This window comes from Neopsephotus bourkii, unplaced genomic scaffold (genome assembly GCF_033783945.1).
Source record: "Neopsephotus bourkii isolate Nb327-2 ecotype Australia unplaced genomic scaffold, CSIRO-AGI_Nbou_v1 NB_1308, whole genome shotgun sequence".
Classification (NCBI taxonomy): Eukaryota; Metazoa; Chordata; class Aves; order Psittaciformes; family Psittacidae; genus Neopsephotus; species Neopsephotus bourkii.
This window is the reverse complement of record NW_026901790.1, coordinates 376,190-389,610: the sequence shown is the minus strand read 5'-3', so window position 1 is coordinate 389,610 and position 13,421 is coordinate 376,190. Positions and strand designations below refer to the sequence as shown.

The window sequence follows — 13,421 nt, the reverse complement described above, 5'->3', positions numbered from 1 at the left end:
ATTACTCTGAAATCCAGCCTTTTAATCTCCAAATTTAATTGTGTTACTTACACAACAGCAAAGATTGGTAAATTGAGAGTTACTGCAGGGAAATCGTGGCTCCGTTTAGAAGCTGAAATGGAAAAGACATGTTCCAAAAGGGCAGCAAAATGCGTGATTCCCAAAGAAACCTCAGAGGTAGCAGTCCATAGTTCCTTCTATGTCAGGAAGCAAGAGATAACCCTATGTCCCCCATCCTAATGGGGACAGAGTATGGAGGTGACCGGCTGCTTAGCAACCAGATGCCTGAAGTGAAACCCAAAGTACAAAACAAGACGTTGCAAACACATACCTGTGTTGAAACTGAAAATATAGGGATGTTTTTGTGTGTTAAAAACAGTTGAAAGACTTTTCCTGACTGTTTTCTTCATGAGCTTTCCTGTTGGTTTCAGGAGGAAAGACTCAGGCCATTCAATTGCTAGACCATGAAAGAGGGACAGGACAGAACCCACCCAGAGGTTTGCAGCTGGTTATTCCAGCAGCCACCTTTCATAAACTGGATTATAAAAGATCTCTCACAGCTGGTGCCACCTGTGTTGGAACAGCTATTTAGCAGCAGGGAGGATATAATGCTGGGTATAAACACGGGATTTCTTGTTTGTCTCCCTGCTCCTGAGAGGTGCAGCTCTTCTTTTGCTAGGTTAAGCAGGAGAGGAGATCAAAGAGACAAAACATCTTGCAACCCTGATACAAATCAAGCAACAAGCTTAGTAGTGTCTGAAGTGTTGCTTAGTTTGATTTCTAATGTGCTTTGATTTATGCACATATGCACAGAGAGGGAAGAATTGATAACCATTGAGCTCAACAAAATGAACTCGGCAGACCTGAGTTAATCTGATTTCAATGAAGCAGATGATAAACTTCAGAATGCTAGTAGCTTCACTGAAAGGTATTGTTTGTCGTTAGCTTGAAATGCAGCAGACTTTGAGGCAGAGTCCGTTTTTCCTCTCTGTTAGAAGCAGGCTGAACCTGACCCTCGGGTTAGTGTTATCGCAAGCCTTTTCCCCAATCTGAACTTGAACCCAACCCGTTAGGAAGTGTGAAGAGACACCACTAGAGACTAGATCTGTCACAAAGAGGAATGTTAAATGAACTCTTTTCTTTCTACATTACTCTTTCTAATGTAAACTGTTTGAAAGAAAGCAGCAGAATACACCAAAATACGGCACAGCAGCAGCAATGCTGTTACACGTCGAATTTGAGAGTCCTGGCTAAATATGTAAGCTTATTACACGTGTTGGGGTGGGATTTTACTTATCATTAAAATTTACTGCATTTGACATGCATACAGGTATCACTGTATTTATCTTGCATAGGCTTCCTCCTTTTTACAAGCTGTTTTAAAGTGTTTAAATGACTGTGAGTCTTTTGAAGTCACTATGTGTATATAGTTGGTGGGGAAGGTAATACAAGCTCAGGATAAGTCACAGTTGCAGAATATCTAACACAGAGTTTACTCTTTTTATGCCTTAAAACTAAGTAGACTATTCTGAACTTACTGGAGGAAAAGGATTACCCTGAGATTAGATGTTACTTGTTATAGTTAGGAAATTGTGTTTCTTCAAATCTATCACTCCCCACACTGTATTGCTTTCTCCTGATACCTTTCCTGTTCAATTTTGAAGCTATATAAAGGAACTTGGAGCACAAGCTGGACTTTTTCATCTTTTTCAGGCCTTAAAACTTTCAGCACTTTATTTCACATTTGTCTCACATGTTTGCTAATCCTGGCACCTTGCAATATAAGAAGAAAACATACCCAAAACTGCAGGGTAATTTCAGACCAACTGCAGGAACAGCTGTTGAGAGCTAAATTAATTGTTCAGCTTGTTTTAAACCAAACCAGAGAGTTGTACAGAATGAGCAGGTCCGCTAAGCCAACACGCTGCTTGGCTACACGTGCAGGCTCTACCTCTTGATAATTTAGAGGTCTGGCAATTAGAGATGTAAAAGCGCAGCTGCCAGCGCTGTAGTACATCAGGGAAGGGCTGAGGACGTGTGATTCACAGTGACATCCATAGGAGCAGTGACAACTGAGCATCCCTTTGGACTTTATGCTTTCAAAGCCTAAGGCTCTCTCAGGAGTTTTGCTGTTAGGCTCTGGCATGCCAATCGGAGCATTTCATTGCGGTTAGGACTCTATGTGTGAAACAGAGTCACAGCAAGAGCCCTGCCTGAAAAGGTTTATATCCTAAATAGGTTTGAGGATCAGTGAGTATCAAAACCAGTGTAGGGCAGGGAGGGGAATCTGAGGATGACGATCAGAGCAGCGAGAGCCAACCAGAGTAGTTGGAAGTACACAATAAATCAGGAGCAGTGTTATTGTTAGGTATGATGGAAAATGTCTCCCCTCTTGACTATTCCAACACAGTATTCAAGTAGACAGTTCGATTTCTTTACTTTTACAATAATAACAAACATACTTGTTCCCACGCCAGCTATGCAATCTGTTTGGGAAAGCACACAGATATAATACGTAGCAGATTCTGCAGTAATGAGCACTCCTTCTTTGTCTGTAGTGGATTAAAATGATGCAGCTTCCAAGAAAGCTGGCTAGAGCAGGCACAAATACGTGATAGGAACTGTATAAATCAGCTACAATTGAAGTCAGTTCAGCTAATTCAATTTGTACCAGCAGAGTGTTTGTACTATTTATTATTTAGAAGGAAGGTAGAAAAGGAATCAGCCTTGCTAACAAATTTTATCATGGGTGTTTTCCAATAAAATAATAGCAACCTGTTAAGTGTTTGAAATATCCTTTTATCTTGTTAATGCTGTAAGACATGGTACTTCTCTCATCAGCAGGCAAGCGTACATATGATTTATGAACTGGTGTACTGGCTTTGGGCATGTCATGATCTTATTTTTGCTCATTAAAATACCAAGGCAGTGCATGTTCAAATCAAACCCAGGAATAAAACCCACCCTTGTCTGTGTCCCAAAATAGCTTACTTTTGTATCCCTCAATTCTAAGAAGAAAACCATCATCCTTCATGCTCACAAAAATAAGCACTTCTGTTTGAGCTGGTTCCTTGTTTACTCCGAAGCATAGTTAGCTGAAACCCAGCGATGCTGCCAGGCTAGCTTACACCCTGGTAACATCCAGTCCTTCCACAAATCTAGTTAGCATCTGAAGTATGTTCTGAGGGTTGCTAATACAAATTGAATGCTCCTTGCCCCAGAAAATGGACTGTGCTCAGCAGAAGAGATGCCATGATGCCATTCATCAAGACACTTGTTCTTTCCCTTATTTGAAAGGCTTTTGGTCTGAGTCCCCTTGGGTAACATCCCATGTACCTGATGTGCTCTCTAGTGAATCTACACAACATCCTCTAGGCCCTCTGTGTATCAAGTCCTTCTTTTATAACAATGTAAAAGTCAATTTGGAAACTTGCCCTAAGAAGCTGTAAGGAAGAAGCAGCATTTCCTTACAGAAGGTGGATGTTTGTCTCACAGCAGAGTGAAATACGCTGGCAGAGCATTTTTAGTCTGCATAGCTAAACAAAATAGCTGCATTTTATAAAGACTGTGGGATCAAACTGGCTTGATGGCTCATTCCAGCTCTCTTAATACCCTATATTAGTTGTAATCCATCTAATCACATTGTTAACACTAGTGTGAAGAAAGGGATAGAGAAGAGCAAGCAGTATCTCTGTTTTTCATTGCTAGCTCAATAGTCTGAGAGTGAGGGCTTGGTTATATGGTCTGTCAGTAAAGTGCAGTTGATAAGCCTGGTTCACTTAAAGATCTTTTCCAATCTGGTTTATGATTCTATGATTTGTCTGTTCATTTCTCCTGGAAGAGAGTTAAGAGTGCAAATATATAAAGTTCATCTCCCTATTGGCCCCACGCTGAACAGGAGCCTCTGCTGCTAGCAATGATGAGTAGCAGTGGTTGAGAAGGGAACAAGACCAAGCACACTGGGAAATAAGCTGAAGTGGGCAGGCTCTGTGAGGGTTGCTCTGAACACCAAAGCTTTTGGCCCCAGCAAACATAACAAGCATAATATAACATACTTAATATAACATAACGTGAGATGCAGTTTGTCCTCCCAGTGACCACCATTCACCCTGAGAGCATTATGGAGGGAGCTTCAGGAAGCTATGTAAAGTACCAAACATTGCTGATGTTCTGCAGTTTGGCATAGTTGCTTCTGTACACATGTAGCCTGCTTGGGATATAATAGCTTCAGATTTCATGGGTGTTTTAGGGATGCAGTGCAAGCCAAATATATAGGTGTCTTCTAGCCTGAATGTGAATCCAAATGAGTATGATATCTGCATTTGGGTAACAACAAGGATGCCTACCTTGTCTGGAGATTACCTAACCACATTAACACAGGACAGTACTCAGGGAATCTCAGGACTATTGGCTTGTGCAGAGATGCCTACCAAATCTGTGAATGTAACTTGGTCAATTTGTTCTTCAGTATGTACGTGTCCTGCTCTGACTGTTGGTGATGGTGATGCATGGGGTATGCGCAGTTGTATGCTCAGCATGGTGTGCATGCATGTGTTTGGACATGCATAGCCTGAATGCTGGACTAACCTTTGGAAAACTGTTGGCTTTTCTGCCTGGGGGAGGAAAAGCTGCTGGTACAACCCTTGACTGGCAAATGGCTGTGCAAAGGAGACCAGGGTGAGAGGGTAGTAAATGCAGAGCTCCTTATGGTGCACTACGTGCGTTGTCCAGACTAGGACAGTTGTTTCATGGTAAAACAAATCCTGTGTTGCACAGCTTAGTCTTCTTTCTGTGTGAGAAGCAGCATTTTGAAATGTAATTAAGTTCCTATGGCTCTATGGAAATGGATGGGCAATCAATAATGAATGCCAATTCAGACACCTTGGGGCGGTGTAATTCTGTGTTTTGCTGCACTAATTAGGCCTGACTTCAGTGAGGTGGGAAGGGGGTGAATTACTGCAGAGTTCCTGGCTGTCACCGGAGAGATGGAGTAACCTCGGTACTGAGTAACCTCAGTGACTTTAACATCCAAGCAGAAGAGAAAAGACCTCACATATTATTGGTGCAGTTATACAGTGAGATTTAGGCTCAGCTAATCCATGACTTTGGCTTCAGCTGAAAGAGCTTCAGAAACTGCTCTTACCTGGTAGCTGCATAGAATAACTTAATTGCTCTTATTCACACACTCCCCCAGGGACTGAGTGTCTCTTGCAAATAGGTATTTCCTTTTGGATTGCTTGAACCCCGAGAGAGTTGTGGGTGAGAGTGGTGCACATTGGATGGGCTCTGGTCTCGCCCTACTCCCAAAGCCACTAAGGAGAAACAGCTCAGGGAGCAAAACGCGGTTTGCTCCCATATAACAAACCCAAACACTGTTAACTGGAGGCAATGGCAACCCTTTGCCTGTTTATTGGACTTGAAGAGCTCATTATGAACCATGGGGAATTGAGCTGGAGTGTCTCCTTTCTCCAAGAGCAAGCTGCTTGTGTCTGAAGGTGGGATTCCTTCAATGCTTTTGGCTGCAACATAGGGAAAATAGATGGATCAGGAATAGAACCTAGGGAGTTCTGCTCTTGCAAGCGCTCTGGGGCAACTGGGTGAGTGTGACAGACCAGTGCCACGCTTTCTTTAGGGAAGCATGTGAACTCCTTCCCTTTCTGTTAGTGTGAATTATGACTCCCAATCATCATTGCTCCTAACATAAACAGTCTCTAATATAAACCATTCCTGCTGGATACCACAGCCAGCCTGGTGGCATGGAAAATTTGGGTTGTTACATCACACTTGCCCAGAGAACTGCAGCAGTGATTGAAAGGATTGTGCGGTGGTTGGAATAATGCTGAGTGAAAGGTGATACAGCGGCATTAGGCTCCAGAGACAGCAAACATGAAGGCAGTGTGGAGCTGGCTTTGCTTTTAGGTGGTCTCTACTTGTGGGCCATTGGAGATGACAGACCCACAAACACATGCAGCTGATACCCTGATACTTTCTGTGCCTTGCCTTGCACCTTTCTCAGCCTTATATAAACTTGGTTTTGGGGGGGGAAGGATGAGAGGATCTGTACAGTGCAAGGCAGTTGACAGGTAAAGAGTCTGAGTTAACAAATCACTGCCTTATCGCAGTCCTCAATAGTCTGACATCAAGGCACAATACATGTATATATACATACATATGTTCACATATATATATACACACAAGAACATACGTGAATGTGCATTAACTGGTATTAATTAATGCATTAACCATCAGTTAGCTAATTAATGATACTGTTACTGCTCCTTAGCCTTCTTTCATTTAAAAAGAACTAAAAGAAAACAAGAATTTCTGTCAAAACTGCATGAAATCCCTGTTTCTGCCAAATTCAAGAAATGCAAGCGTTTCAAACATCTTTACTGAATTCATTCCTCTTGTACTAGGGTTTTTTTAACAGGGGTTCCTGAGATGCCTTTACGGGATGCTTAAGGACCATGCAAGGATGAAGAACACTCCTCAGGTGTTATAAGGATGTGTACAACTCTCTGCAGTACCTCTTTGCTCTCATACCTGAAAGAAAAGCCCAATAGCAGCATTCATCAGGACTTCATTGTCTATCAGCAAGCATGTGTAGGGTAGTTTATTTTCTCTTTGGGGTGTGTTTTCTTTGCTCTGAAATTACTGGTTAAATTCTAAAGTCAGTTTTATTGTTCAGGTGGGTCAGGGTCTGCCAATGGCTCCCAGGTTCACTTGCCTGCAGCGCACCCCAAACGCAGGAGCCTTGCCTCGCTGCTGGGGACCAAAGGGCTGTGATTGTGACTGGCTTCTCTGTTGCAGCTGCAGAAGCTGAAGCGGTCGCTTTCCTTCAAGACCAAAAGCTTGCGGAGTAAAAGCGCGGACAATTTCTTCCAGAGGACTAACAGCGACGTGAAGCTGCAAGTGGACTTGATGCCCGAGGTGAGCACGAGCACCGGGCAGCTCCCCAGCTCCGAGAGCCAGGCGTCCTCCCCGACCAGAGTGCAGCAGCTGCCAGAGAACAACAAGGCTCACATCTTCCAGGAGCACATCTTCAAGAAGCCCACCTTCTGCGACGTCTGCAACCACATGATTGTCGGTAAGGAGCGACCGGTGTTAAATCCTTGCTTGCTCGGGAGCGCAGGGTGACATTTCCATGACTTACATGAGCCCGGATGTCTGCTTGAGAGTATTCATGCTGAAAGGACCCACACTTCTGTCACATCTGCACTAGTTAATGCAACTTCTATATCTGTATATCTTGTAGACACGTAATGTTATCATGAATTACAGGTGAGGGTTTCAGCTGGAGTCAGATTCCTCTCTCGATCAGGTCATACTGAGCACCAAGCACAAATATGGTTGCATGTTACACTTGAAACAGCAGAAATACACCTTGCAGATTTGTGTATGCTGTCCTAATTCTTTTGCCCAACAGTAATTCTAACTCTCTTGCAACTTGCGTCTGCCCTCGCACCCTGCATTGTGCCCAGTTTGCATTCACCTTAAACAGTATTCCAATACATAAAGGGCTGACAAGAAACCTGGAGAAGGGCTTTGGACAAGGGCCTGTAGAGATAGGACAAGGGGAAATGGCTTTAAACTGACAGAGGGGAGACTGAGCTGAGCTCTTAGGCAGAAGCTCTTCCCTGTGAGGGTGCTGAGATGCTGGCACAGGGTGCCCGGAGAAGCTGTGGCTGCCCCATCCCTGGCAGTGTTCAAGACTATAATGAGCCCTGCTTGTAAGGTAAGATGCTTGAAGATGCTGCAGATTATCTATGGGGCTGTGCAAGGAGAGGTCAGGGTTAGGGTGGCTGGAGGTGTAGAACATGCACGGTCACCACTGTGGGAGGCTGCAGGAGTTGCTCTTCAGAAGTCTGGTCCTAGAAGTTCATGTTGTTTTGTCGAGTGTGCTATGTACACATAACTTGGTCTTCTTGTTACTTATAGAATCATAGAGTAGTTAGGCTTGGAAAGGACCTTGAGATCATCTAGTTGTCCCGGTACAGTAGATCTGGAATGAATTCAGTGGCAGTGTACCAGTGTGAAATTGAGTGACACACTGTCCAGGTTTTTAGACAGGATAAGGAGTAAAACACTATCTTCATGCAGAAGTAGCGCAGGTCTTTGAGCGCAAACTGTTGTCTGTAGTTTATCTAGCTTACTGTAAGAAACTCATGTCCTTTGGCATGGAAATCACTGCCCTTCAGATAACAGTATGATGAGTTCTTGAATGATGCTGGTAGGATTGCTCAGCCTTTTTCAGAGAATGGTACCTCCTTTTCCATGGGAAAAGGCAGATGTCTGCAGAACATTAACTCTCATGCAAGACAATCCTGCCTTCGTGAAGTGAAGGGTTAAACACAAGGCTTGATTTCATCCTCTCTGCACCACAGCTGTACTGAATCCAGGGAAACAGAGAAGCTTTGATCCCAGATTTTTGGTGCTAGTTTCCAGTCTTTTAAGCTTTTTTCTACTTTAAGTGATAGATCAAGTCAAAGGGAGAAGGAGTAAAGCATCAATATCAGGGGAGTTCATAGAGCAGATACTGAAAGGAAGTCTGGGAGGCAGAATACAGGTAGTTAGCTGAAATAACCCATTTGTGGAAGCAGGCCCAGAACTTGTCTTCTTCTGTAACGCGGATGGACGTTTCATCGAGGCTTAGTTTCACAAATATATGCTGCAAATATAAGTCCTTTGCATTCCTGGCAGCTTTCCACGCTGTTGTATGGAGATCAGTATCATGGCAGATCTGCACGACTCAGCAATACTGTTCCAAAACACTGCTGCTCGAGATGGATTAATACTGGCAGCAAACTTTGCAGGGAGCAATGCCAGCTCATAAACACCCATGCCCTTCTCCTTTGCTGGGCAATCTGGGGTAGGAAAGTCCTGAAGCATAGCTTGGAGCTTCAAAATACCAGTTTTAACCCCACCTGCCTTCTGAACTTGCGCTATTCTTTTCTGTCCTCTGAGGACTTCCCTTTTCTACTCTATAACATTGCTACTTCATGAGAGAAAGAAGCCTTTTATAGTCACTGAAGAAGCTAATGCAGCCTGGTTTGCCTGGTGGCAGGCTGACTCAGGTGAATTGCTTTCACCTCCTCCAGCTCATCTTTGCCTGGAGGTGCAGCAGAAAAGATGATGAGAGTTTTGCTTTATAATGCTTTGGAGTCTAGATGCCCTGGTTCTAAATAGACATCTTTCTTCCTGTAATTCTGTCCTTTTGATCCTTACTGCAGTCGTGCCTGGTTTTGCTTGTATTGTGTTTTAAGGAGCATGGGAGGTCTGGCTGTTACCATTTGCAGCTCCAGTTAATCCATATAGCTTTTGCAGCTGGTGGGGGAGCGCAACAGGCAGATTCCCAGGAACTCCTGTCCAGCCTGCTCCCAAAGACAGACTGAAACAAATTCACTTCTGTGCAGGGACTCTGAATTTGAGCTTGCAACACGGAGCCTCTTTGTTCTCTCTATTTCCATTTCTCATGGGCAGTGACATTGGAGGGTAACGAGCCTATGGCTTTAAATTCCTTATTGCTGAGAATAAAGGCAAAGACAGATACGTGTTTTGAAGACTGGGGGAAAGAGTCCAGGAAAATCCCAGCTTGACTTTGGATGGTTTCAGTTTTGTCACTCGGGATGTTTCCAGGTTCACCTTAAATGGCTTTCTGATCTATGAACTGAGCAGCTCTGTTTGGTACAGGGCAGCATGATGAACTGTGCGGAGCATGAACGTGCAGTACGTACTTCAGCCTCCCTGGTGTGGCAGAATCTGTTTGTAGCTTCAGAGTGAGCGGAACACTGGGAGCAGAGGCAGCAGGCTCCTTGGACTGCTCTTTTCAAGGCAAAATTAAAGCAAAGGGATGTGACACATTATCTTCCTACAAAAAATATGTGCATCATCTCTCCTTGATTGTTAGGCCAAATGTTGCCTTTGGGATGCAGCGGGGTTCATTTGACAGAAGGAGAGTCATCAGATAATGGCCAAGTACGTGTAATCGATTTGAGCATTCAGAGGAAGATGTTTACTAGGATCAGTGTAATGCAAATTGACTCATTCAAGTGCTGTTCATGCATCCCAGAGTGCAATGCAGCATACTCAAAAGAAACTATTGGTTTCGAGTTCAAAATTGAAGAGGCAGTATTACAAGTGTGCTTCATACCTCACCTTAAAGACAGGAGTTAAGAGTTCCTACTGACTCTACTAGACTGGGGAAGGTTCCACCTCAGTAAATAGAATAAGAATGTAACATAGAAGCAGTAGTTTTCTGCCAAGTGACATAAGGGAGAAAACTTCAGATGCAGGGGGAGCTCTGAGGAGTGCATGGAGGATCCACTTTGCATTAATGGAGCCTTCTTGCAGCATCAAGTACTGCAGTACAATTGCCAGTTCTAATACCGAAGTCAGCAGTAATAATTCACTTAATTTCAGAGCAAATCAGCCGTATGCTGGAGCAGACCCTCCTCCTTCCTGCCTCTCACTGTTCTGCTGCTGTGAGCTCCAAGCATTGGTTAGTTTAGGCCTGAGGTTTCAGCTCCATGGTGAGCTACATCTTTTCCTAACTGCATCGACCCATAGTAAGACTCTCAGACACCCATTTATTTGATGTTCTTACTACTAGTATTTAGCACTCTTTTAATAACCTCCACAAGGGAAAAGGTTGAAAATCGAAGTATCTTGTGGAATGTATCACTAGATCATTATTTAGAAGACACTGGTTTGCTTATTTTACATCACTGTGAAAAGAAAATCAAACCCTTTTGTGTTTGCTTTGTGTTGCCTTCCATTCTCTGTGTTTAGCAAGAATGTGGCAAGCTTTGGCAATGGGTAGGCAAAACTGCCTGGCACTGGCAAAGATAGCTGTTCATGTTGCGTTGGGTTAGAGTCTTCAACTATGCTGATCAGAAGCGAGTTCTTGCTCTTCTTCAGTCGCTGGTGTGTCACCGTTCGTCTCTGTGATACTCTTGAGGAAAACATGATGTCAGTGCTCTACTCTTGAAAAACATTGTGTATTTAAAAAAACTCCATCTGCAGACTTCTCAACATTTTACTCATTTGCAGTTCATTTCCTGTGCTGACTCACATGGAAAAAATGTTCTTTTCCACACATTCCAAGCATATTACATGCAATTAACGTATTCCCATCTAAGTCAGATATAAGTAGTGTAGCAAAAATAAGCCTCTTTGCTTTTAAAAATAGCTGACTTTAAAGTTAAACCTTTAAAGCTGTGTTTTAACGAAATAGAAGCTTATTTATAACAACACTGGTGTTTCAAAAGCATACTTAGCAGTTTCCTTCCCTGCTTAACCTTAACTCGGATGCAGAATTTTCACCAACCACCTTTTCTAGTGACACCTGATGCAGTATCTCTGTCTGGAAAGACAATGCTAGAGGGCCACAAACTTTCAGGAAGACCCAACAAGATTGTGGTCTGGAATGTCCAGTAATAGTCAAACCCAGGTTCTTTTGGATCATGCCATCACTAGCTTATGGACCTGAGATAGACTCATCTATGGATGGTCTCTGGGGAATAGAGTTTCTAGTCTGGATGCAGATTCTCCAGACCTTTGCAGCTCTGGAGGCAAAGAACTCAGTAGCTGCCTTCTCAGGGAAGTAGCTAGGTTCCAGGCAGAGAAGCATATAGAAAACAAAGCAGCATGCAAAGAAGTAATACCAATAATAAACCTCTAACGCAGTTTACTTCCCGTCTACTTACGAGCAGTGCTTAAGCAGTGAAATTGTGATATCCCTTTAGTATTGACTGGCTCCTGCCACTGTCTGGTTTAGCCACCAGCAAAGTGCCATGTGGCCATTCTTTCTGGCCACATCGTTTAGAGGCAGCCTTTATTCCTTTATTTCACTGTGTTACTGTGGTTACTAGAACATTCAGCCATTTTCATCACCAGGGCTGTAATGCAGCATCCTCCGTAAAGGTTGATAAGTTGATAAGAGAGAATCTCAATTGGAGCTATGGTCTCCTATTTTCCTTAGTCACTACATCTGAACCTCTTAAGGCTATCAGTAGCTGCGACTAATAAGTGATGGAAAAACTCTGTAGTTTGAGGAAGTGTTTATGTAACTGTAATTTATGTGGATGCTTATTAAATATAGCAAAATTTCACAGGAACTGTGACACTGCTTTCTGCCTCCAGTCTGATCAGCTCCCTCCGAAAGAACATTCTTGCCTTTTTTAAAGCTTGCTGCTTCCATTAAGCAGGCATTCTGCTTTGATCCACACCTACCTTTATTGGGCGTTATCCAGGTAGACTAGGGTCTGGTAAACACGTTGATCACCCCTGCTTGGCAGCTAGGCAAAGTAAAAGGACACCTGGGAAGCATGACAGCTCGGTTTCCAAGGCTATAGTAGTTTGGAGGACTCTTAACAATACAGATATAAAATGGCATTTTTATTTACTGAGGCTTTTCTTGGAGGATAAAGGCAAAATAATGTTATTCAGCCTTGCCTCCACTCAGTCCCTGTAGCATCTCCCAGCCCGCATGACCCTCTGGCAAAAGATTTGTGTTGCCACTGCATCAGCATGAGAGTTGTCCCCTATAGAGAAGGGTAAAGAGCTGCCAGTGAGGAGGAGATGCCCCTGGAGCAGCTTGAGGAGGAGGCTTTGTGTCCGCCTCTCTAATGGGTTTGTGCAGTCACAATTGAGCCTTCCCAGGTCTATTTTCTGGATGATAGACCCCTACAGTACAACATAGTGTGAATGTTGTGTATTATTAATGTAAGAGGACAAAGAGTTTCTCTATGGAAAGAGGTTTTCAAAACACTCCTTTGGTTGTGATTGTGAGGAAAAGGGGCAGTTGTGTAACCTTGTCAGTTACTCAGTGACCAGTACCAGGAGCCATCCCATAGGTTTAATAATACATGACCTGGAGTCCCTGCCTCTTTCTCCTCCTTCTCTCCAGTAAACCCACACCTGGCTTTCGGAGACTCCAGTTCTCTCTCCACTTGATGGGCACCTAAATCTTGTAGTACTTTTAAGAATCAGTGTGAGCGAGAATGATTTCAGTCCTCTCTGACCTGCTGTGCTAGGGTTTAAGGCAAACAAAAGCATTGCATATTTTAATGCACATCTGCAAAAAATTGATGCAAGATAATAATATTAATATATATATTTGCTTGAAATTGAACCCCGTTTGTCCTATGATTTCTTTCTTGAGTTAATAATTCTCCATAAACATAAATTGTTGCACTTTAGGGAGGAGCCCTGTAAGAAGAGCTAAACAAAAGCCTTTTGGGAGTAGGAAGTTAAGTACTGCAGTAACCAAACTGTACTGTATGCAGTTAACTGTCAGCTGTAGACTAGACAGGTACAGATAATGTCATTGGGACTCTACATGATTTCCAGAAGTGAATGGTTTGTCTACTGAAATACACAAGGTGGGGATGAGCAGATGGAAAAAGGTAGAAATACATATG

General features: G+C 43.3%; 1 protein-coding gene across 1 annotated transcript in view; it reads left to right on the top strand.

Annotated features, from left to right (window-relative positions):
- Nucleotides 1-13,421, top strand: part of STAC (SH3 and cysteine rich domain) — a 58,767-nt gene that overhangs the window by 14,797 nt on the left and 30,549 nt on the right. Inside the window, exon 2 of the mRNA XM_061366153.1 lies at nucleotides 6,811-7,087. Within this exon, the coding sequence (XP_061222137.1) occupies nucleotides 6,811-7,087 (277 nt within the window). The remainder of the gene's footprint in view (nucleotides 1-6,810; nucleotides 7,088-13,421) is intronic.